At 52.4% G+C, this 24,874-nt stretch overlaps 6 protein-coding genes across 6 annotated transcripts; 2 read left to right on the top strand and 4 right to left on the bottom strand.

The window, feature by feature from the left end:
* Nucleotides 1-689: 689 nt before the first annotated feature.
* On the top strand, nucleotides 690-2,603 carry BO82DRAFT_410366 (oxidoreductase, short-chain dehydrogenase/reductase family; the record flags this gene model as incomplete). The annotated part of the gene is made up of 3 exons (XM_025639762.1): nucleotides 690-1,466; nucleotides 1,533-1,615; nucleotides 1,671-2,603. Exons 1-3 carry the CDS (start codon nucleotides 1,073-1,075, stop codon nucleotides 2,601-2,603), a joined length of 1,410 nt encoding a protein of 469 aa, XP_025494449.1. The 5' UTR covers nucleotides 690-1,072.
* Nucleotides 2,604-3,223: 620 nt separating this feature from the next.
* On the bottom strand, nucleotides 3,224-4,697 carry BO82DRAFT_25887 (uncharacterized protein). The gene has a single exon (XM_025630921.1). The coding sequence runs from the start codon at nucleotides 4,489-4,491 to the stop codon at nucleotides 3,412-3,414; it is 1,080 nt and encodes a 359-aa protein (XP_025494450.1). The 5' UTR covers nucleotides 4,492-4,697; the 3' UTR covers nucleotides 3,224-3,411.
* A 2,249-nt stretch (nucleotides 4,698-6,946) lies between these two features.
* On the bottom strand, nucleotides 6,947-7,355 carry BO82DRAFT_399902 (uncharacterized protein; the record flags this gene model as incomplete). Its single annotated transcript, XM_025639146.1, has 2 exons — nucleotides 6,947-7,180; nucleotides 7,239-7,355. The coding sequence occupies 2 exons, from the start codon at nucleotides 7,353-7,355 to the stop codon at nucleotides 6,947-6,949; spliced, it is 351 nt and encodes a 116-aa protein (XP_025494451.1).
* A 1,110-nt stretch (nucleotides 7,356-8,465) lies between these two features.
* Nucleotides 8,466-16,624, top strand: BO82DRAFT_381766 (carbon-nitrogen hydrolase). The gene is made up of 5 exons (XM_025637880.1): nucleotides 8,466-8,583; nucleotides 8,648-9,466; nucleotides 15,500-15,594; nucleotides 16,162-16,236; nucleotides 16,338-16,624. The coding sequence occupies exons 1-5, from the start codon at nucleotides 8,529-8,531 to the stop codon at nucleotides 16,542-16,544; spliced, it is 1,251 nt and encodes a 416-aa protein (XP_025494452.1). The 5' UTR covers nucleotides 8,466-8,528; the 3' UTR covers nucleotides 16,545-16,624.
* Nucleotides 16,625-17,802: 1,178 nt separating this feature from the next.
* Nucleotides 17,803-22,539, bottom strand: BO82DRAFT_25970 (RanBP1 domain protein). The gene is made up of 2 exons (XM_025630925.1): nucleotides 22,246-22,539; nucleotides 17,803-21,980 (listed from the first exon to the last, which is right to left on the bottom strand). Exons 1-2 carry the CDS (start codon nucleotides 22,371-22,373, stop codon nucleotides 17,993-17,995), a joined length of 4,116 nt encoding a protein of 1,371 aa, XP_025494453.1. The 5' UTR covers nucleotides 22,374-22,539; the 3' UTR covers nucleotides 17,803-17,992.
* Nucleotides 22,540-23,733: 1,194 nt separating this feature from the next.
* On the bottom strand, nucleotides 23,734-24,629 carry BO82DRAFT_352236 (SCP2 sterol-binding domain-containing protein). Its single transcript, XM_025634635.1, has 3 exons — nucleotides 24,543-24,629; nucleotides 24,257-24,466; nucleotides 23,734-24,187 (listed from the first exon to the last, which is right to left on the bottom strand). The coding sequence occupies exons 1-3, from the start codon at nucleotides 24,556-24,558 to the stop codon at nucleotides 24,024-24,026; spliced, it is 390 nt and encodes a 129-aa protein (XP_025494454.1). The 5' UTR covers nucleotides 24,559-24,629; the 3' UTR covers nucleotides 23,734-24,023.
* Nucleotides 24,630-24,874: the final 245 nt, after the last annotated feature.

Raw genomic sequence — 24,874 nt, forward strand, 5'->3', positions numbered from 1 at the left:
CCACAGCCACATCTGATGTGTGTGATTGGATGTATAGGATGTGTCCGGAGTACCCAGTAGGCGACATGAAACCAGTCACATTCACCCCGATATGATCATTGGCGGTTGGCACAGGATGAGGCCTGGCCCGCGTGGGCCAGTGAGAATGCCCCGGGCTCTTTGTCTCAGTCGACGATTGAAACAAAGACAAAGAGCCCATGGATGAATAGGAATTCGGTGGTGGGCTGATTGTACCCGGGAGGTACCTTTGCTGCCCAAGTGATCCATCCCGGATTGGCAGATGACGCCGCAGCCGAAGTATCTTTAGATCCTGCATCCAATTGGCCCCCATGCACGTCAACCTGCATTGTTATTATTATGAGCATTTTGGTTCCCTTTCCATCAAGTGATCGTCTTTGCACTGCAGCAAAGAAGTAGTAGCACTAGCAGCAACAGCAGCAAGCAAGCAAGCAAGCAAGCAAGCAAACTGCTTCTTCCTTTCCTTTTTTTCCCCCCCTCCTCCTCTATTCTTCCTTCTTCGCATCAACCTCCACTCGCTCTTGCCATTCTTTTCATCTGGGCCCTTGCAACTCTGTCCTTTTCTTCATCTTCCATTGGCTTCGTTGGCCCATTCAGGTGCTGATACGTAGTGCAAGATGCTGATGGGCTGGTAAAGAAGCAGCAGTGACTTGCTGTCTGCCGGCATTACCGATCTAGATCGTTCTCAGGCACTGTTCTCGTGCAACCCTGACACTGCTTCATCTCGAACCGTTATCGGTCCATCTTGAGACATTCGGTCTCGCTTCGATCCGCGGTGCTTGTTGAGACTCCGCTCATTCCGATCGAAAGACAGTAATGGTTGCTGTTGCGCTTGCTGTTGCTGTCTTGTCTTGTTATTGTCTCAATTGCCCTGACTGGTGATGTCAACCGATTGAGAAGATCTGCACTTCCCCAATGCCAGCAGTCAACAGGTCTGAGTTCACATCGTCTTTTCTTCTCATGTCCCGGGGCATTGTGCTTTTGTCCCATTCGCCTTTTATACTTGCCCTCGCTTGATCCCGGCCTAGATCAAGGCACGAGCCCCCGATCTACCATGGCGATGGCTGTCGACGTCGGCTCTCCTTGCCGTGGATCTCCGCACCACCCCGATGCTATACACTATATATCGACATCACCAGCCTCTGACCCATTGCAGTTACTCGCCTCCAACCCTACTATATACCCAGCAGGGTACGCGGGAAATCTGTCGCTACACAATTACCGCAAACTACTGTCGGACAGCGATCCTTTCATCGATGGCCAGGACGGAAAACTGCTCAGACGGAAAAACGCTGCTCTGCATTTGAACCAGACCCAGCTCGAGTCTGTTCCACTAAGCACTCCCTTCTCCATGTCGTCGCCAGCGTCAAGTCCGCCGCCGTTATCGCCGTCCTACTCCCCGAGCGCCCGGAGCGACCAAGACCCGGATATCATGCACGGTTTTGGCCGTAAGCAGACAGCACCCCACTATTACTTAGATGGTAGCGTGCCAGACGGGCTAACAAGTTGTCCAGCGTCGCCAAATGTTACTATGCCTGCGCCATTGAGCGCGCCCTTGAGCGCGACCTTTCCCCGAGAGAATCCGCACAGGCTTCTGGTACGTAAGGTCCTGACACAGTTTGGCATTCCAACTGACGTAGGTATGCGATCAGGATACATTCCGGGACAGACTCGAGAGCTACCCCGAGCCAGGCACAGATCCGGAATGTTTCACCCGCAGGCACACTAGGACCCGCTCCGACTCCATCCTATGGAGCATGAAAAAAACCACAGCGACCATTGTTGACCACGGCACGTCATTCGAGATCATTAATCCGCACGAGTCGCTGAACTTTGCCCGGATTGTGTCCTTCATCGAAGATGTCGATGCCTATTCTCTTCGGGCATCCAGCGGCCATCATCGCGAGTCGTACATCGAGGTGATCAATGAAACGGACGTCGACCCCAGTCCTGAAAGCCCACCTGGGGATGAACACGCAGTCCCATGCTCGGAGGAGGATTCCCGGCAAGTTCACCACGAATTAGTCGGGGACTCGCCGCACCTTCCCATGCCGTCGATATCGGAGCGTCTGGAACGTGAGGACGGCGATGACATGGCCTCGAATTACTCGCGCTCGCCCGGTTGCACGCGTAAGCGACCGGCGCCGCTCAGACCGCGGGCCTGGACTGACGAGAGTGACCTTGGGGAGCCGGGCTCCCCGATCCGGGACGATGGCGCTTTCCGGTCTCACGTACAAGTCCCGCTGCCCAACCCTTCCCCTTACTCCCTAAGCGACAGCCATCCGACCTCCGTACCCGGTCCAGCGGCCTACTACGATCTGAATCTTTGGTACGGACCCCATGGGGTCGACCAGAGCCAGGGTTATCCTCACCCGCTCTACTCCAATCCAACCTCTCCACATCACCTCTGCCCATCTCCATTCATTTCCCATATGGCCCTGCCTCAGCAGCAGCAGGAGATCCGCATCCAAAGCGGGATAACCAAAATCACCGACCGCCGTAAGAAGACCGTCAAACCGGGGAGCAGTGGGCCTCTGAAGCCCTTGAAGCGACTATATAACCTGCTCCAGCGAAAGCGGCAGTGATTTCCTTCCTCTTCTTATTGCATTCGGCCCTCCTCCTAGTTTTTGTGCCTAGCGTTGTTTCCTACTTGGCATTTTATACTCCCCGTCGTGTATGCGCGAGCGCATGCCATTATGGTTTCCTCCAAGCAAGGCTTGTCTGTTTGTGTTCTATATCATTTTGAGCGAACCCTACCTGTCTGTTTAGAATAGGGCCTTTGACAGGACCCAGCATTGTTTTCTCATTGACCAGGGCATAGATCAAATAGATGTCGTGTTTGTCAGCACGGTGTGTTACGTCTTCAGATGGGTCACGTGCGACAGATAAGCTAATACTTTGAAAAGGCAGCAAATACGTACAGTGAAGTATGAAAAATGATGATGTGTGATTAAAAAGATATAGAAGTAGTGCCCTATAGCCGAATTTTGAGAGCCGACCGCCGACAATATCCACATTCAGCGATGAAAGAGAGCACCAAGAGAGAAAACAGAAACAAAAACAAATAGAACGGTCAAGGCATACAAGCAGACAGTCTGGGTATCTCTCTTTCGATATGCACACAATGCACAAGCAATTCCAACCCCTGAAAGAAGATAATGGCAATAACAGAATTTGAATAAGATCGAGAGCATACACCCGGATATAGTACAAGAAAAGTGGCTCAAAAGAGAAGAAATTGAAGAAGTCGAGAGGAAAAGGATTCAAAGCAGGCACCGAAGCGATAGATGATGTGCACCGCGCTCAAGGGCACTGGACATCTATACCCCCAAGCGATAGGATAGACGGATGTTTCTCAGATCAGGAAGGCAGGACAGTGAGACGAGCACGACCTTATTCGACCATCGAAGCCAGCGCCGCACTGACGAGACTCTTTCGTCGCAGCCCCTGCTCGCTCTTCTTCTGCAGATCCCGGGGGGAGCCGAGCTGGTAGCTCTTCTCGATCCGATGGGAGGACTGCAGCGCGCTGACGCTGCTCTTTCTCCGGGACCGCGTGTATTCCGCCAGCGATGCGGAGGACGAGGCCGAGGACGTCGAGGAGATCGATTCCGTGGCCGGGCGGAACCGACTGCCCCGCGACGCCGTCAAGGCGCGTCGGCGCGGGGACGACTGCGGCGGGAGCGAGCTGGGGTGCCAATCGTCTTCACAGGTGGAGTAGCTATGCGAGACGGCGGTGCGCAGGGCCTCGTCCTCGGAGATCAGGGCCAGGCGGATGGCCTCGAGGTCGGTGGGGTTGCAGTACTGCAGGCGCGAGATGTGTTGGCGCTGCGCGCGCATGGTCGTGTAGGTCTGTTCCTGGTCGTCCGCGTTGAGGTCCATTGGGGTCGTCGTGTCGGTCGGGTAGTTGGAGCTGTCGGAGGCGGCGGGGGCGGAGGTCGGGTTCAGGTATGGCGAGGAGGACGAAGGAGGGAACGTCGGCGAGAGGGAGCCGGACGTGTGGGAATCATCGTCGAGATCCGTGTCCGGGGGTGTCAGGACGTAGCCGGGGAAGGGTTTGGGGTTGTTGTTGTTGTTGCTACTACCGAAATGGAGGTCGGAGGGGGAGGTGGGGGAGATGGGCGCATCGGGGAAGCGGTCGTCGCTGGGGAATGCACCCGCAGTGCCGGACGGGTTTTGGAGAGTGTGCTCGTGGAGTTTCTTGGTGAGGGTGCTGATCGAGAAGCGCTTCTCGTATGCGGAGAAAGGGACGGAGGTGGGCGCTTGAGCCTGGCCCCGGGAGTAGGAGGATCGCGAGCGAGATAGGGTCCGGGGGAAGCGCTGCGCGGACGAGCGTGGAGAAGGACAGCGCGAGGATAAGGGGGAGATTAATCCACTGTCATGGTCGAGAGTGAGGCGCTGATATTCATCACTGTCCAAGGCCAAGCGGGGAGGCCGGGTGGAGGAGGGAGAGGAGAAAGAGAAGTCCTCGAACATGATGGCGATAACCGCTGTGCGGGAAACGAGTGGAGGATAATCAAAAGTGGCACCGTTCTAATGCCTTGGAATAGAAGTAATCTTCTGGAACCACCTGGGGAAGATGGAGTCCGAGACTGATGGGTTTTCAAAGTGGTGATGGTGGTGGAGGAGGCTCAAGTTATCGAGACATGGGGGGGGGGTAGATGGATATACAAATGAACAGATAGGGGGGGGGAAAGAAGGCACAACGGGACGGAAGAAGAGATCGCGCGCGCGTTTGTGCCTGGACCCGAGATTATAAAACTAGAGCAAAAGAAAAAAAGTCTGGTCCCACAGTGGCCAATTTTCTTTTTCGATTCTGATTCTGGAAGAGAGGGGCGGATTGCATTTCCTTATTTTCTCGCGTAAAAGAAAAAAGTAATGGCCATTCTAAGAAGGTCGGACGGATCCAGCGCGTAAACGTAAAGGGAGGGCCGAACCTTGGATGGCGTGGGGTGGAAAAACCGACAAGACACACACCGAGTGGGCCAGATAAAAACAGGAATCTTGAAGACGAGAAAGGAGACAGATAGGGGAGAGACTGGAACAGTCGAGGCCCTGGGCCTCTTCAGCTGGAGGCATATCAAACGGCTTTATAGTGAAATTGCACACCCCCTTTTTTGTGATTCTTCATTAATGAATTGAAAAAGTCGGGGAAAAGATGAAAGATGAAACTGCAGAAGGGAAGGAATCTTTCCCATTTGACCGCCTGCTAGATTCGCCCTTTTGCCCCGGATCGGCTTCCGGCGGCGATTTTGGCCTTTCGCCTTTGGGCTTGAAGAACTGTCCTATCTTTCTTTCTTCATCCCTTGCCAATACTATTGTCGATGAACACGGACTCATATTCTTTGCCTCAATATCCCTGTCATCCCATCCCACTGGCGACTCCGACCCGACTAAGTATGAGTATGTATGTTTCTGAGGGTTACCCCCTTGCTCACAGATCTCGATCGGAAGTTCACGAGATTAGGAGCAAATCCGATCAAGAAGCAGCATAATCGCCACTGGGTGTTGTGTACTGTGTACGGAGTAATCTCGAACACGGCAGCAATTCCGCCGGTCCCAGTCAATGGCCTTCGATCAACCACGCCTGTCTACTTCTAGTGTCTTGGACCCTTGTCGCCACCCGCCTTAGCTGGATTGGGTGGAAGAGGCGTCTCGGTTCCCCCTCCCCAAGGCTCCAAGGCTGCAAGCTAAATTACGCTCTCTTCGTTCCGGACTGATCCTAGTCGGAGATGTCCGTCCCTTTGGGTCTAGCGTCTGTCAATCCCTAATTTCATACAAGGGGCGGCCGTTTAGGCTCGACCTTTGGAACTTTTGGACCCCCCGGAGAATCTCTCTTCAGCTTCTCCGGCTGGCCCTTTCTCGGTCCGAGGATGAATGAAGATCTGTGACTCGTGAGAAGTTACGGGCTGGGCTGCCTTAAAGTCTCGAACCTTTTTCGATTCCCCATTCCCCATTCCCCATTCCCCTGACATTTCGATCTGTCGTAAAACGGTTCCGTGACGAGTCATGCATACGGCTGGGCTTGGCTACGCTCCAGGATCCCACGGGATTTTGACATCGGAGTATTGCCGACAAAGAGCCCTCCCTCACTTATCCTTGGTGCATGTTTGGGATCCATCACTCGCTTCTCAAGACTCGACTCCTTCTTGCTGAGTGTCTCCACGCACTGTGGGGGGAGGGGGGCGCCGGCGGAGGTGTCTGGCCGAGGTCGGCTTGTCGGAACGAGTCCTCCGTAGTCCGTACTCGTTAGTGACGGCTCTGATATCTAAAGCGTAAAGAAGCAAGTTTATCGAGTGGGACTTGCTGTTGCCTTGTTTGACGCGTTCCGGGGATGGTTGACTCGCCCTGCTGGATGCTCGAAATAGCAAACCCCATGTCTTTGAGTCCTGTACATGCGCCAAAACAGTGGCCCGGCTTCGGGTAGGAAAGGGAGGGTCGTTCTAACCGCCTTAGGGCCGTTGAGAAAAAGATCAGTAGTCTAGCTGCGCGAACGATGAGAAACAAAGGTCGGGCGTCGGAGCCCGCTGTGGGTCCATATAGCACGCGTACGCGCGAGTCGCAACCGTAGCCCTTTGATGATGACATAGATGGGTACTCGTACTTCATCGTGTAGTCTAGTACTACTGACTGTACGCGGGTCGCTCTCGTAACGTCTGTGCATCAGAACGCACTGGAGTTACTAGGATCCCCAAGGAAACGAATTTGTCACCTTATGTCCTTGTCTGAAGGTGTAGAGCTGAATACCACGGAGTAGGGTTGTTTGGTATTGCATGAAGGATCAGAGCTTAAAGCAATAATAATCGATTTGCCGTCTAATATACCTCTGAAAAAAACTCCAATGTAGACTCTAAACCAAAATGCATTGCAAGAAATCCTAGCCCCCAATTGACGTCCTGTCAAATTGTACCAGACCGGCCAAGGAGAGACCTCAGTGCCGCAGATGATCGATGATTGTAGACACCTTGCCAAGTAAGGAGTAGCTGACAGATGGCTTGATGACATTGTCGTCGTCGGTGCCAGAGCTGTCTGTACCATCCCTCTTCGCCTTGGTCATAGCGTGAATTGTGTTCAAGGCGTCACTGGCAGGGTTGACTCGCGCAGCTGGGTGCTCATTCTGTGTGAACTGAGCATTGACCGATGCAATATCAACTGCGTGATCAGTCTGGAACGCGGCTGTAAGCGAGAGATACCGCGGCGACGACCATATGGCGTGGACCTACCTGGTTGGCGTCACGCTGCAGTGCAACTGGACTGGCTTCCACGAGAGAGATAGACCAGAAAGCATTCAGGAGCAGCAGAAGGCCCAATAGAGAGGCGTTGGAGCGAAGGGATGGCATGATGATGCTTGGTCAAACTCCAAGAAGAGAGGTGGCAAGGTTTGGAGGTCTTGAGTGACAAGGATTCGTTGTCTTGGTAAGGACGAGGGCACGATCTGCGTTCAACTGAATGGATTCGAATTGTTTGGCTTTATGAGTGGCAAAGGAGTCAATCATCTGCCTTCTTATAAGCATCATCGCTGTCCGGAAACTGTAGATGGTTCGATTCGAGTTGTATCGCAGTCCTTCCTGAAGCGTGGATGATTACTCCTTTGAGGCAGGTGCAGCAGAGCAATGCCCATACTCCTAAAATAACACCACGCTCGCTAAAGTTTCTTCAGGGCCGATCTGCCGGATGTGTGTTGACAGCCTTAAAATCGGTAAGGATGCGTATCGCTGAATAATGGTGGATGTGTATGCTCAAGTATGCCCTGGCCGCATGCATGTCACATTCCTACGGAAATACAAATGCCGAGTGTAGAGCCTCACATGAGTCAAACTTTGTGCCGATGGCAGAGATAGAGCATAAATCTGTTCATGGAGGACAAAGAAGCATATTGCGTCATAGAATGGATAGTGCATTCCTGACGAATCTTGCTGAAGAGTTGCTCTCACGCTTTCAGAATGATGGCCTCGCGCTCATCATCGAAAGAGCGTCTTGAAGAATGTAGCTAGTACTGATCTGGTTGGGCATTGTAGCACAAAGAGTATATGACGTCTGTAACTGAGTGGGAGTCACAGCATTGGATCAGCAAGACAGTATTTCGATTTGAATATACTCCAGCCTCCTTATTTTAGCACATCGGCTATAGTCTGCGATCTTGTTAGCACAAGAGCCTGGCTTTGGGCGGTGTCTGAACCCAGCTACACTCACGGCCCAGTTCTTTCTTTGTTGCATCATCGCCTTCTTACGGACTCAATGAGCCAGCTGCGATATCTAAGTCTCAAGCACAGCATAGGGCACGATGTAGACTGTACACATCTCGTTGCGGGTGTGTCTTGTAGTTGGCGGGGAGCAGTTGATAAGCGATTTGGAGTAGAAGAGCTCCGTCGATAGCGTAATGCGGCACGTCGGCAGATGCTCGGCGCGAAAGTCGGTTCCCCCGCAATCGCCTCAATCTCCCTTCCATCACCATCACCACCACCACGACGAACAACCATCTTCGTCTGCTCGCGTTCCCATACATAATCACCATGGCATCCCTCCTCAAGAAACCATTGAAGCTTGCCCTCGTACAGCTGGCCTCGGGTAAGTGAATTTCACACTCAATCTCCATGACCTACGTTCCTAACCCCTCCACAACAACAACCAGGCGCCGATAAGGCCGTGAACCTCGCCCACGCCCGCAGCAAAGTCCTGGAGGCCGCCAAAGCCGGCGCCTCTCTCATCGTCCTTCCGGAATGCTTCAACTCTCCCTACGGCACGCAGTTCTTCCCCAAGTACGCCGAGACCCTCCTTCCCTCGCCGCCCACCAAAGAACAATCCCCGTCCTACCATGCCCTCTCCGCCATCGCCGCCGAGGCCAAAGCCTACCTCGTCGGGGGCAGCATCCCGGAGCTGGAGCCCACCACCAACAAATACTACAACACCTCCCTGGTCTTCTCCCCCTCCGGAGCCCTGATCGGCACCCACCGCAAGACCCACCTCTTCGACATCGACATCCCCGGCAAGATCACCTTCAAGGAGAGCGAGGTCCTCAGCCCCGGCAACCAGCTGACCGTGGTCGACCTCCCGGACTACGGTAAGATCGGGCTCGCCATCTGCTACGACATCCGCTTTCCGGAGGCCGCCATGATCGCGGCCCGGAAGGGCGCCTTCCTGCTCGTGTACCCCGGCGCGTTCAACACGACCACCGGCCCGCTGCACTGGTCGCTGCTGGCCCGGGGCCGTGCCGTCGACAACCAGGTGTACACGGCCCTGTGCAGCCCGGCCAGAGATCTGGAGGCTTCGTACCATGCCTGGGGCCACAGTCTGATCGTGGACCCCAGCGCGAAGGTGCTGGCCGAGACGCAGGAGAAGGAGGATATCATCTATGCGGATCTGGATGACGAGACCATCCAGAGCACGCGAAAGGGCATCCCCATCTACACCCAGCGGCGGTTTGACCTGTATCCGGATGTGAGTGTCGGGAGTCAGTAGAGTAGAAACTACCCCATCTTGAATGTTCTGGCGATAGCGGCTCTTGATTCTTTTACACAAGCAAAATAGACGAGTGATGAATTCTCAAGCTGGGTTTGCTATGTTTCCTTCGTTTGTGGTGAATGTTCAATTAGGGCGTATTCACAAGATGGGCTGCATACAGTAAGTGCCAATGCTGTAGATCCTTCAATGGAGTTGAGCCAGGTGAATCCACCATTGTTCGGTTTATGGCCTGTCATCCTCATGGCCATTATAATATCTATCCCTCTCGCCGCGTCAACCATCTTTAGAACAACCATCTTAGAACTCGGTAAGACAGTCAGTCTAAGCCTAGTTTCCTTGACAGCTTATCGAGGCAGTCCCAGAACAAACTCCCAGAAAACGATGCTCGATTTCTATACATCAAGTCCTCGCCAGTTCTATCTGCATGAATGCACCAACAGCAAGTTACATAACTTATATACAGTACATAGGCCTTCCAAAGCCGAGACCTACTGCTTGAATCCCTGGATTCATTCCAGCGGGGGCTCAGATAGCCCCACTTGCTATCTGATGTCGTCGACGGAACAGTCATTGGAGAAACTATACTGTTTTCTGTATGGGACATTTATTGAAAGGGTACTGGGGAACGGACAGCACTGGCCGGTCTTGCCACGTCGCTGTTCTCGGTCATGTCGGCCCAGTACAGGCGAGTCTCGATTCGATGCATGATCTTGTGTCCTCGAAACACATCTTCTCTGGTCCGCAGGATAAATTTGCCAAGGGTCGAGTCGGCTTCCTAAATCACAGTCGAGATTACCGATCCAGAGCTGGTCTCTTTGCAGGCCTCGAAGGCCATCAATGCCAAATCGAAACAGCTGCGCGATGGCTCACATCATAACTCAGACTGCTTGAAAGAGCACCCCACCCCGTTGTGATTCTACTACCGTATTTTACCTGGGAATCTACAGGATAAGACGAGACCAATTTCACAGCGTCGGTGTGGTCTGGAGCATTCGAAAAAGCGCCGAAATTCACATTCGAGTTTCGTCCGCAATCAAGGAGTCGAGAGAGACAAGACTCCAACGAGAGACAAAAACACTGTCGAATCACACAAAGAAACAGTGGCTGAAGGACATACGTCTCGTTCAACACAAGCGGTTTCAGTTCCTGAAGATCAAGGCCGCGGCACTCCCAGCCGGGGCACACCATCCCCACGAGGAGAGGGGGGGAGGAGAAACCGTTCTGATCCGCAAAGACATTACACATCAGACTGGTCATTGCGGAGGATGCAGCAGTCAACCACAAAGCTTACATCGAGCTTGGTGCTGGATATTATGCTCCGTATCCCATGCCCGACTGGGATTTCAACACACCGATTGAGCGTCAACGACGATGTGCTGGTCTATAAACAGACAGCGAGAATCATGAATATCGACAACTTCAAGAAACTCGTTCCCGTCAATTTCCCCATCATCAGACCCAACCCCCCGGCTCCGGATAGTTGTACATCATCCCCCCCCCGAGTCCGACCCAACAGAGTCACGACCATTCTACATCCTACCGCGACAGCAAGCTCCTTCAACAGCGCGGACAGCTCGACCAGGAAGCGGAAGCCTGCGTCTTGTGTCAGGAGGGCAAGGGGGCATTTTACAGAATACGTGGCGATGTCGAATCGCTCCGGTCGCGCCTCTGCAAATTGTATTGACTCTGGCACCAAGAAGAATTGCTCGTTGGATCCTAAAGACCAAGGGCCAGTAAGTTTTCCCTTCCTACAATGACACTTGGTCGCGGAGCGTACCGTGTCCACGATATTGTGGTCTCAATGGCGGTAGAAGTACCATCCAAGAAACTGAACGCTGCACCATTTCGGGCTTTGAGGAAACAAGTCGCCTCAAAAGAATGCCCCGAGGGCCCCGTTCAGTGCGCCCTACCATAGGCGTACAGCGGCCATCAAGATTCCTGGAATTATACACACAACCTAGCCTACCGTGGCCATGATGCAAGCGTGAAAGTTAACCACGTGCGCTCTACGCGTATCGATATTTATCGCGGGGGTTATCTATTTTGTTCTGGATGCGGATCAATTGACTTGCGCGAGGAGAGGCCAAGAAAGGTTGGAAGATGTGAGACTAACTACGACAACTAGCGAAGCATGTTCCGACATCCATATCTTCTTCTAATAGAGATCTGGGCCCGGAGATTCTCTACGAATGGATCCAGGATCGCCATTTGACCACCTGGAAGGCGCCGTCTTTGACTGTGAAAAAGAAATGCTGTCGACTGGGCTTCGAGGACCTTGCCTTAATGTGCAAGTACGATCGGCCTGGTATCATTCGACACCTTGTCCAGTCTACTTTCTCGGCATTTGATGAAGTCATGCATTGAAGGGTATCCCACCTGCAATCTGGCGGGTTTCGATAGCTGGTGATCAAAGCCAAAGGGGAACAGAGCAAGCAAGCCGAATATAATAACGAGGCCTGGGATGATACCTGAAGTCTCTCTACTGTACCTAATGGTAGCTTATCCCTTCTCCCTTCGTGAACCAGTCAGCTGTTTGCTGTTTTCTCGATGTAGATCGACAAATGGGAATCAGGTCGATAGAAATGGAGACTCGAGATCTGGAGCAAGCCACCCCACCCCCCACCCCCTCAATCCTAGTCCTAAGTTCGTCAAAAGGGGGCATATGTTTAGGTCACGTAGCTTGCAGGGCATGCACCCCCGCAGCTTTTCATGGACGGTCCACAGCGAGCAAATAAGCCGAGTTGGGCAGGTCATCCCGGTGGATGGTATTGTGATCGTCGATAAGTTGACAATATGGTGTTGGACGGTTTGTGGGGTAGTTCGTCGGAGTTGGTGATTTCCCGAGGTAGAGACCTCTAGAGCAGTAGTGAAGGATTGGGGGGTGCTTGTATGTAGCAACTGTGAAGAGGAAGGTAGTTGATCAATCAACCCCCGACGTACATCCATCTTAATTAGCATAAATCCCCGCTCGGTCCGGTCGGGAAAGTCATTCCGCAGTTCATTTTTAGCGCTTGTGCTTGGGTGATCATGCTTGCAGTAGCCCTAAGAAGGTTTGAAAAGAACCTGAGGTCTACTGCTGTACTATACATTCCCCAGGATTACCCAGGTGATAGGTAAAATACAGTACCGGTCGGGTCAAAGAAAGTATAGCTTTATTCAGACGTAAAAACTCATCAACTTCGTCATGATCAAATGCATGCACGCGTGCGTATGTGTATATAGGTACGCCTGCTTGATACCCCCACCCCTCAAACAGAATTGGAATTATCGGCACAGCTCCAAGCCCCAGACTCGGAGGAGTCGATGATGCCCACAATCGAGCTGTAGGTGCCGGCTACCATCAGGAACGTCCCCGACGCGATGACAAACCCGCTCCAGGCGACCATCAGGTACCACCGCGGGGTTCGGTCTTTGCGCCAATTGTCGTAGAGCCACATGCAGCCCATGGGCTGGAAGCAGGTTACCGTCCCCAGAAGAGCACCGACGAGGGAGATCAGCGTGTTGAAGATGGGGATCCCGCTGGCGATGATGTAGGCAACCATGGTGACGGTGAGCGTCGAGCCGAGCCAGGTGATCCAGTGTCTAGCGGTGTTGGCGGTCAGATGCCGGGTGCCGCGCAGACAGCGGACGAAGATGTGCTTGCTGGAGAGCTGTGGTGGGGTTAGTTCGAAGTAATTTATTAGAGGGGGTTGGGTGGTACTGACATGGGCACAGAGAGTTCCGGAAACCAACAAGCCCGGAAGAGCGATACCATAGGAGATCTTCTTAATCAGTACACCTGCGGAGCCCAGAGCTGGTGATGCGACGTAAGACCCGCAGTAATAGTAGACGACGATGCCGATGGTGATGTAGGTGATCGTGACGACACTTTGGCAGAGTAACAGTGACTTCGGGTAATGGCGGGGCTCACTCATCTCGGCCACAATGGAGAAGAAAGCCGGCGTACCTGCGTAGGCGAAGACCAGAGTGTTGATGGCAGAGATTGCGTCGGTGAAGCTGGGGCTGCCGACGATCTTGTAGTCGGATCGCCAGACTCCCTCTTGCGGTGCTGCGGCCGGACGGTCTTGGACTCCCACGGCGATGGTGACGATCAACACTGGCAGATCAGTTAGACGATTTCTGGGGCGTTGGTAGATTGCTGAGCCCACCGGCGGTAAGAATGCATGCTACACCAACCCACGCCAGCCCAGTAATCCGACCTAGCGTCCGGATACTCGAGAGCAAGAACAGGATGATGGCGGCGACGGCGACGAAGACGGCCGTACACGCGCCATGTGTGGAGAGCGCATTGAGCGCGATGGAGGTGCTGAGCATCGCGGAGCCCGAAGTAAATACATAGAGGAGGCAAAAGGCCCAGCCGAACAACTCGCGACCCCATCGACCGAACAAGAGCTGGCCGACATCGTCGACGCCGTAAACGTGGCGGTGCCGTAGCTTGAACACACCCACTATGTAGTCGGACCAGGTGGTGATTCCAGCTATCGTACAGAGGAGGATAACGCCGGGGACTATCCCAACGGTGTCAAAGACCGAGGGAATCGAAAGGACTCCAAGACCCATCTGAGTCTTCATCATGAGAATCGAGGTTCCAAGCCATCCAACCTGGGACAATGTCAGTAGGGCCCCGGATTCGTGGTTTAGGGACTATTCTCACATTCCTATAGTTTGGGCCGTCTTCTGATATCACACCGAAGACTGCATCATGCGCAATGGCGTTTTCATCCTCCCCCTCGCCGATCGCTGGCTCGAGGTCGCTGCCGGGTTCATCTTTGGTCGTGGATGGTGGCTTGGACATGTCGGGTGTTTTGTGTGTCTGTCGAAGAGACCGCTAGATCAACAGCGGGTCTTAATCTGAAGAACGGAACAATAAGTCTGACTCTGACAGCCAGAACTACAACGCGAAGAAGAATATTTTGGGAGACAGAAAGATGAGTCGAAGTGAAATGACTCCGTAGAGCGGAGCTTTGGGGGAAGGGCACATCAAAGAACCTTAAACTAAACCAGTTTCCATCTAGTAACGCTCTTGTCTACGGTTTTACATATAAGACGCAGACTTTAGTATACTTGGGGGTTCCAATTAAAGATAAGCTTCATGTTTTAGTGATGGGGTACAGACCCACCTACACGACGACTTCGGCTTGCCTCGAGACGATATGCAGTAGAATTGTGCATATAGTAGTAACAGTAGTACGACGCAACTTGAGGCTTTCTCTTCCTACCCTGTGAAGCTGGACTGTTGACAAGCCAGCCATTGGTACCCTGATCAAGGCATTATCACACATACTGCAGATCCTAGCTGACTTTTCATAGTGGCATCTCATCTCCACCGTAATAGGCAGGCTTCGACGACGCTTCCCAATCCCGCCAAGATCTACATCACAATCCTTGTATTGGGTTGACGGCACATCTGTTATCAGGCCTGAGATGTTGACAAGCTGGATAAATCGGCATTGGAAGTGCGATACCGTCGCTCTTGCCATGAGATGACAGCCGCGCTGATGGAAGATCATCAAGCCTCATCCAGATAATCTATAGGTGTAAGGGGCTCAGCCGGATGACAACGAAACACCAAAGCTTGGACGACGTATGTACCACAGATGGCCTTGTGCAGGCGCAATTGTAACTACCACAGTAGAGCAGATGAGGTGGTCATGCGACCTCCGATCTCGGATCCATACGAGTCTAAACCTATCCTTGATGGCTATGGTGGCCTTAGGAACCAGTCCGATACACTTCGATGTTCTCCCAAGCACCCCCGCCGGGCGGTACATCACGTGTTGGCCGCTGGGCCAATCATCACCGCGGTAGGCGATAAGCGAGCCCGCACTGGAATTCCCACCAGCGAAAAACCGACCATCTCGAAATCTCCTCCATCCTTGACCGTCGACGACCACTACAGCCCACGACAGCCGACATCTCTGTCCCTATTCAGTGAGTTTTTGTCGCCAGCACCTGCGCCTCGTCCGTATTCCGTCCGTCTGCCTCGGAAACTAATCACATTTCTTCGTTTTCTTCCTCGCAGAAATGTCCAGCACCGTCAACAAGACCGGCAAGAAGACCCGCTCGGCCATCGCCGATGTGGTGTCCCGCGAGTACACCATCAACATGCACAAGAGAGTACGTTGAAACACACAAAGACACACTGCGATCCAGCTTTTCCGACAGAAGAAACTTCGGTTTCTCCATCCCCCCTCTTTTCCCTCAAGCGACATGCGCAACGGATCCCAGCCGCAAATCATTGTCGGAGGTCATGGACGGAGAACGAGAAGACACAACACACGATGGATGAAAACCACGAAGCGGCGCACAAAAACAAAACTCTAAACCTTTGGTATCTGAAAAGAAACGGGGGCAAACGAGAAGAAAGAAGCAGCTCAAGGGTTTTCTATCAACCATCATCGTTGTTGTCCGAAATCATGTGTGGAGGAACAACCTCGGGGTTCCATTGCCAGAAAACGGAGCCATGGATGTGAAAATTCATCGGCTTCGTTTCTGGGTCACCACACGCATCTCCAAAAAGAAGAATTAGTTTTATGAAGTCCACCTCAAGGCCGAATTTGCTCGCAAATACTCTGCAAAGCATTTTCTCTCACATCATTTTTCCCCTTTCCCACAAAAAAAAAAAAAACAAAAAGATGGCATTCGGGCGGAAGACTAATATCTCTTCTTTTTGGGTACGGTTAGATGCACGGTGTTAGCTTCAAGAAGCGTGCTCCCCGCGCTATCAAGGAGATCCGCGCCTTCGCTGAGCGTGCTATGGTGAGTTCTCTCTCTCTTCCTTGTCGCCGTACGAAATCCTCCTTTCGAGGAATCTTGTACGGTCAGCCTTCTCAGACAAGACTAACCCCCCCGGAACACAGGGCACCACCGACGTCCGCGTCGACCCCCAGCTCAACAAGAAGGTCTGGGAGGCCGGCATCAAGGGCGTCCCCTTCCGTCTCCGTGTCCGCATCTCCCGCAAGCGTAACGACGAGGAGGGCGCCAAGGAGAAGCTCTACTCCTACGTCCAGGCCGTCAACGTCAAGGAGGCCAAGGGTCTCCACACCGTCGTTGTTGATGACGAGTAAATTTTTAGACTCGCTTCATCAATAAAAGACAGTGCTTGATTCCCCCCCCCTTAACTAAAAAAAAACGGTCCTCATTGTATGAAACCAAAATTTCTATCTCTAGAATAATGAATGGGACAATATGATGTCGGGTGGTTTGCTGGAACCAATTTTCTTTCTTTTTGTGTGCCTTTTTTCTTGTAGTGTGGATGAGATCGTAGCCCATATAAAGACCAATCAGGTGGATTCTGTTGTTGGAGCTGAAGGTGGTAACACTCGTGGTTCTCATGCAGCTCAGTACGCGAAGAGCTTGCATCTAACCTCTTATGTATCTGGCATCGAAGATACAGACATCCCGAAGCAGGACTAGGTACTACGCTCTTCTTTTTTCCGTCGCTACATGGCCCGCCACTCTTAATGCCATATACACAGAATGAATTACCATAGATAGGTATTCCCATAATATTGCATCCTAAGCACAAAATGCACCAGGCATAACCACAAACCCCCAACCAACGATGAACCACACTGCACTGCGCTGCGTGGATTAAGTGCCAAGCAAAGCTGCATGCAGCACAAGAAGTTCAAGAAATTAAAGTCTTCTTTTCTCTAATAATACAACGACGATCTCAAGGGGTCATGAGAAAAACACGATGGAAAGAAAAAGAAAAAGTGAAGGGCAAAGAAACAGACCCCCTTATGAACAAGAGACAAAATCCCGTTTTCAAGAATGGAACGACACGGCAGGTTTGAAAAATGAGGATTTCTTGCCTTGCAAATCCACAGAGACAATCGCTATGCTAGAATGCGCCTGCTCCCTCCTGGTTGGACAGACAAAGACAAGAAAAAGACACAACAACGAACGCTATTCCCGATGATGCAGTTGCGGTCAACTCGAGAGATGCAGAAGGGGGAAAAAAAGGAACTTTGTAAATACAAATTTGCCTTTGAAGCCATGGGGAAGAGGCAAGAAAATGTTTTCCCTCTCATCGAAGACAAGAAAGCATGGACAAGAAACGGTGAAGAGGAAAAGTAGATATCAAAAAGCAAGACTCAACATCCGTGGAATAGAAAACGGATCACGACAAAACCATAGTAAGCCGGCTGAATGTATGGAAGATCAGATAAACACAGCCAAGAACCCCTGTTGAACTCACATGACTTTTGAAACTAACCCTCTCTTTCGTTCGCAAGTCGCAGTGATTGAAGCAATGTTTTTTGGAGTACGGCGACTGGCATCCATCTTAATTCAGATAGATCAGGTTCTATAGACCAGAGTAGAACCTGTGTTGCTCAAGATTCGCTTGTTACAAGGGGGGAAATGCCTTGCACACTTGGGCAAAGAGAAAGAGAAAGAAAAACAAACCAAAGTACATTCGCTCGCACTTTACGCCGCCGGCCCGATCATGAAAAGTGTGTCCAAGTACGTTTGTGTGGACACAATTCGTTAGTCGTGCTCCAATGCAAAACTAAGATTTAGTCTCCTCCATTGCCTTGCTGAGACGTTCTGCATCGTCCTTCGTCTTAACCCGGAGGGCCCACAAGACTGGCGGTCCTTCAGCTTGGGGGACCATAAATTGGACACTGTTGCCGGATGCTTTGTATGAGATAGCGTCGACAAGGTATGTGTTGAGGACAACATTTCCGCTCGGGTCGGCTCTGACAAGAATGCGACCTCGGGAGGTGGTCCGATGCTTCAAGACGCGGATGAATCCAACACCCTGACTCTCCCAGGCGCCATCGGCTTTGTTGTGCTTCATTGCGCGAGCTCGGTTCTCCAGAACAACATCTTCGTCCTCTTCGCCGGCTCCAGTGCGGAGATCGGCCTGGGGTAGGTTTTCAGCTGCATCTCCATCGCCGGACTCTTCCGCTCCAGTGTCGGAAGCGACACCAGGGGTGGACTGGCGGCTAGTCGTAGCCGACGCAAGAGCTGACGACCCTAGCACGGAGGGCGCCTGGAGGGACGGATTCCCGAAAGAGAAGCCAGTCAAAGGTTGTGTACTACCAGACCCAGCCTTGTTCAAAGATGACGGGGCACCGAAGAGAGAAGAAAATGGTTTGGAGGCTTCAGATGCCGCCGGGGTTGCAGATCCCGAAGCAGAAGGGCTGGCTGCGAACTTGATAGGAGAGTCAGGTTTCCAAGTATTGTCTCCAGACGGCTTCGAAAAGATGGATGGAGTTGCGCCGCCAGGGCTAGAGCCAGCAGAACTAAAAATGCTAGATCCTGTATTTGCGGATCCGAAGAGATTGCTTGTCGCAGGCTTGAGTGCAGACTTCTCGGAGTCAGATATGCCACTTTGTGTGGACGAAACTGGCGTGTTGAGGGATGAGGAGAATTTTGAGGAGCCAAATAGTGTAGAAACAGGGTTCTTCTGTTCTTCATCGGCTTGACGCTTGGGTTCGGATACACGGTCGAATAAGCTTCGGCCACCCGATGCTGCATCCGTACCGCTGGTCGGCTTCGACTTCTGAAGGGCCTTCGCAAAGTCACCGTCCTCGCTGCTGAGTGCAGGAGAATCTGCGGCGTTAGAGGCAAAGTCACTGGTCGAAGTCTTCGCCGCGTCCTCCTGGTCATCCCCTACGTCTGATGCCGCTTCTGTGTTGTTGTCCTCGTCATCGACATTGTCATCGGCTTCAGAGGGAGTAGCTGACAGATGTCCAAAGATGTTGCTGGACTTAGGTGCAGACTTTTCTTGGTTGTCAAAGACGGAAGCACCAGAGTTAGCTGCAACATCACCTTCTCCGGTCTTCTCGGGCTCATTAGCCTCGTCCTCAAAAACAAATCCTTTGCCAGGGACAAATTTAGCATGCTTCTTGCCTCGAGCGGCATGCTCCTCTTGTTTCTTGCGCTGTTGTTCAGCATCTTTGCGCTCCCACTCAGCTTCATCCTCCTCGTCGGAATCGAAGTCCTCTGCTTTGCGCTTAGCCTTCTCCTTCTCGGCATCCTTCTCAGACTGGGCCTTGAATTGGGCGAAAAAGTTACCACCAGCTGGGGCACTGAACTTAGGGGGAGCGGGCATGGAGCTTGTAGAGGTTCCATTTTCCTGGTTGCCCAGAGGCTTGAGGACAAAGGGATTCTTTGGTGCGGTTCCGCTGGACGCACTGGATGTTGTTGCCGCACTTGACATTGAGGATGAGAATAGCGAGGTAGAGGTCGAACCTTGCGTGGTTGAACTCGAAAATGACAGTTGTGGCTTGGCTGGCTCCGTCGCCGGTGTCGAAGAGAACAACGCAGGCTTGGGTGTTGGAGTGGATGGTTTCGAAGGGGTTTCCTTTTGGATTGACCCCTCGTCGGACTCAGTGGTCTTCGATTTGGAAAATGACTGTGCGAAGATGTTGGCAGTGGTCGAATCGCCGTTGACACGTTTAGGAGTGCCATTAACTTCGCCATCGTCAATCGATCTTCTTTTGTTGCTGCTGGGAGACGCATCCTGAGCTGTCCCAAATGTCTTCCCAAGACTGGGTGTCGCAGCTTTGTTGGGAATATCTGCATCGATGGAAGTACCGGATTTCACCTTCTTGGATACAACGCCATTAGGAAGATCGTCTGCGGCCTTGCGCTTAGTAGCAACAGGCATTCCAATGGTATCACGAACCCGCAGATAGAACTGCAGGATTGCATCAAAGTCCTTGCCAGATGGGTCGGCATTGGCCACCTCGCGCTTGAAGCATTCATTCAACGTACGAAGACGATTAACCGTTTCGACGTCAGCCTTGACGGCATTGTCCACAGCTCCTGCAACCTTGGGAGATTCCAGATCCTTGAAGTTGGAGGGCTTGGACAACTGACTACCTGTAGCTGGCGCGGCTGGCTTCTCTCCGTTGACCTTGAACAGACTTTGAGGTGCCGCGGCGGGAGTTGGGGCTGCCTGCTTCGGAGTAAAGATACTAGGATTAGAGGGCGAGGTAGCTGCGGCAGGAGATGAGAAAAGCGCCGGGGGATTGGCTGGCTTCTCGGCTTGACTGTATTTAGGTGTCTCGGCGGGCTTGGTGGAGAACATATTGCCGAAGGGGTTTGCGGGTGCTGGCTTTTGCTCAGGCACCGACTCGTTCGAGGTCGCAGGCTTCGGCGCATTGAACAGATTACCGAAAGGATTTGATACTGCCGCCTTGGGCTTTTCTTGGTCTGAAGATGCTGTCGTCTTCGGCGCGAAAAGGTTTCCGGTTGATGAGGGTTGAGAAGATTCAGTTGAAGAAGCCGGAGCTGGGGAGCTAGCGCCAGCACTCGAAAACAATGAGGGCGCCGTAGTCGTCGAGGAAGTGAATTCAAACGGGTTCTTCGGTTTATCTGCAGGTTTAGGCTCCTGATCCTTCTTCTCTTCGGATGGCTTCTGTGTGCTGGAAGGTGCACCTGAGAAAAGGTTTGAAGATTGGAAAGGGTTTTGGAAGGGAGTTGCCGGACTAGCTGAAGGTGCAGCGCCGAACAGGCCAGAGAACGGAGGGTTCGTAGCAGCAGGCGCTGGTGCTGGCTTCGAAGCTGTAGAAGCGGCCGTGGTTTGAGTGGGAGTGGCGCCAAAAATAGGGGCAGATGCAGGAGTCTGCTCGGTCGGCTTGGCTCCAAACAAAAACTTCGCTGGAGATTCGCTAGAAGAGGCCGATGTGCCAGTGAAAGCGCCGCCAAAAAGTGGCTTGCTGTCGTTCTTGGTGCTGTCGTCCTTGGAGGGAGCCGGTGAGCTAGGCGTTGAACCCACAGTTGAACTGGGAAAAGATGACTTCTGGCTGGTGACTGATTTAGCGTCTGGAGAGGTATGCATTGAGTCCGATCCTCCAAATGGATTCGACTGGCCAAAGATGGAAGGCTTGGCTGCACTGGATTGGCCAAATATGCCATTGGAAGGTGCAGAAGCGGTAGTGCTCTGACCGAAAATATTGGTTGTGGTAGGGGTTGCAGTTCCGTTTTGCGTGGAGGAATCAGCACTGTTGCTTGCGCCGAAAAGACCTCCAGTGTTACTCTGTGTGCCCCCGGCTCCGAAAAGTGAGCCAGAAGGCAGGGGTTGCTGTTGCTGAGCTGCAGACTGATTGCCAGCTGGAGAAGCGCTGAAAATAGAGCCTTGGAACCCTGAGAAACCACCTGACTGCTGAGACGGCTGCTGAGATGGCTGCTGAGATGGCTGCTGACTAGTACTGGCAGTGTTCATGCTTGCGAAAGGATTATTTGCTTGAGGGCCACCGAATGAGGATGAGAAGCTGAAAGAAGACGGCGCTGCACTAGTTGTTGTGCTTGCACCAAAAGAGAAGGGGGTCGAACCACTTTGCGTGGACTGGCTAGGCGTCGAGTTCGCACCCGGAAAACTTTGGTTCTGTCCAAATGTGAATCCTGTAGATGGGGGCTGCGAGCTCGCCATTGGGGAGGATACTGTGTTGGGGTCGATGGAATTGAAGGCGCCACCAAACGTCGGGGCAGGTGCACTCGCGTTGCCTGCGGGTGTTTGGCGTCTAGAGCGCATTGGTCGAATTCTGAGAAGCGTGTCAGTCAAGGTTTACGTCTGTCAAAAACGTGTAAAGGACGTTATGTGACGATATGGGAGGAAGAAGGGCAGTGAAACATGAGATCAAGAGATGGGACGATGGGGGAGCAGGAGGGAAGAAAGAAAACACGCAAGGGAGGAAGAACACAAGGTTAATTCGACGTGTTACTCCATCGCAGGGCACGTCGAAGCTGCAGGGAAAAATAAAATTCATGCATAAGAGGCTCCGCAAAGGTCGGTCTACAAACACATACTTTCTGGCCGCCAGCTGCGCGGCAGTTGCCCGCTGTGGCTTTTCTTCCGGTGTGTTGTTCATGTTGAAATCGGCCATTCGATCATCAGAGCTACCCCCTTGGCCACCCTGGGCGCTTCTTTTAGACATGTATTATCCAACTATTGCGACGTCTTCAGCTGTGATGTGATCAAAGCAGCGTTCAATGGAGCCTCTCCTTAAAAGGTTGGCTCTTATGCGCGTTTGACGGCGGTTTGCGAGCGCGCGGCGTCTTCTGAAACTGAAAGCTTTCTCTAATCCAGCGCCGACTATCTTCGAGTGCGTTAAGCTCGAAAGGTTGGGGAGTACACCTGCAATCGTCTTGTGCGCGACACAGCGGGTGGGGTGCACACGAGGGTTAAGAGGGTTGGTATGGGTGGTTGACTCTGTTAGAGATTCGGCGAACGCGGCAATCTCGGGCAATCGCGTGGCGACTACTTCGATCACTGTTTACGAATTCCTCGAAGTACTGACGAAGGCCGGCTAAATGATGTGAGGGAGCAAGTCGCACGCTCGTTCTTGTTCCGTATCCGGGGAGATGAGGAGCGCAGCGCGCGAAGACAAGCGAGGGAGAAGATGAGGGGATGAGACGGATGCGAAGAGACTAGAGGCAGAGCAACAGGCCTCGCAGACTGAGTATGGAATATCGATGAAAGGCACCTCCGTTTCGATGTGCTCTGCCTGCGGGAGGGGATGGAGTTGTGGTTTTTTTAGCCTTTACTTTGCGGGCTCGCGACTCTTGCGGGCTGGAAGGAAGACGCTGGCAGAAAAAATTACTGTCACGTGAGCGCACGCAAGGCAACATCAGACCAGCATGACATAATAACAAGCAAGAGGTCTCTCCGGCAGTTGAATATTTATACGTTGCGATTGTTGCTAGGCTGTAGAAGGCTAATATTGTCGATGTACACAGGCTCCCTTGGTGCCTGCAACTAAAATGAATCTACTTAGGGACCATTTACTAGGTTATTCATGTTCACTGAGAGAACTCAGAAAGAGTTTCTTTGATCGCCTTGTTCTTGTTCTCCCCAGTCCGTGTGTCATCCGCTCCCGGTAACTTAACTAACTAGTTGAGTAGGTCATGTATTGTTACGTCCCCGTTACCCTGCAAGAGCAGAGCGGCAGGAAGGCATGTAAGATTACGGGGTCATGCACCGCATCCTCCCTCCTTGTTTCCATGGCAAGAACATGAACAATGCAGTGCAGCTGACAGCCAAGTGGCACGTCTCCTTCCTCAGCTCGGAATACTAGCAGGAGGAGATGTCTTGCTTTTTGGTTCCTCAGGTGCTCCCCCTTCATGTCTGACATAACTGGTTATTTTACACCCTTTTTTCCAGCTGCTGCGCACAAAAAGAAAATGTATATATATATTCAACCCGTGTAGGCAGCGGCTACCTGCTCCGCGGACGGTACACTGGCAACATCATAAGTGATCATCTCAACTATAACCATAGCACCCGACCGTCGGACGTGCATGGTGCATGAGTCTTTCCCATTTAGACAAGGGAATTGCCAAAATCGGTATCCCTGTCTGCCTCCGAAGTTGAGACACCATATCCAGAACATACTCTACAGTAGAATCCCGGCCCTTCATTCAAGAAGGGCTAACGGGCGGTCGCGCTCACCATATCAGTTATCCTGAGTATGCAAGTCTTTCTAGATTCTTAAGTTGACCTATCAGTCTCTGTTGGAAATAGCTGTACAGGAAGGGCAGAGAACGCGTGTCGGATAAAAAACTGATCCAGAAATTCAAAAGGGTATCTATAGCTTGGCCTTGCTCTGGGCCTTCTTCAAAACAGGCTCCATCTTGGTCGCCTTCATGATGTTGCCCTTGATCTTGAGCTTACCACCCATGAACAAGCGCTGAGCGTTGGCCTTGCCGCTAACAAGGGAGCTGAAGTCCTCATCAGAAAGCGAGAGAGTGACTATCGCCATCAGATTAGCATCCCGACAGCATTCGGTGGTACAGACCATGAGACCAGCGAGGTACTTACCGTCAGCCTTTCCACCCTGGGGGGCGGCCCCCTTCCCCACGACACCCTTGTCCTTAAGATCTAGGTACCAGCTCTCCTCTTTACCCTCGGAGTTTTTGAGGTTGAAGGAGACCACGGCCTTGGCCTTCTCAATGGCATCTTTGCGCTCGCCGGCGTCCGACTGCAAGGCAGCGTTGATCACGTCGAATGCGGCGGAGGAGGGAAAAGCGTCTGCAAACGCGTCATTCGCGTTAGCTACAACAAGACAAAAATATAGTGTCGTTGCTGGGATCTTAAATCAGCGTACCGTTCTTGAGACTCATGTTGGCGGTTGATATTAGAGATGAAAGTTATTTCCTTGAGGAATGTCAAAGGGTGCTGGAAAGGACCGTAGAATTATCAAAGGAAGATCGGAAAGTTCAAAGATGAACTCAGTGATGAGGATCAAAGGGTGTATTAATAAAGTCCGACCCGGAGATTCAGGATTCAGGATTGCAGGATTCAGGTGAGCTACCCCCGGAGTATTCGGCGGACGGCGCATGTGAAATAATGGAGGCGGTCGCGGGGACCGGCGGTAGGCCGAGGCTGGAGAATCCTGTGATTCTTCCGTCACCTGCACCTTCATTACTCTCACACAGT

This window comes from Aspergillus uvarum, assembly GCF_003184745.1.
Source record: "Aspergillus uvarum CBS 121591 unplaced genomic scaffold BO82scaffold_12, whole genome shotgun sequence".
Lineage (NCBI taxonomy): Eukaryota > Fungi > Ascomycota > Eurotiomycetes > Eurotiales > Aspergillaceae > Aspergillus > Aspergillus uvarum.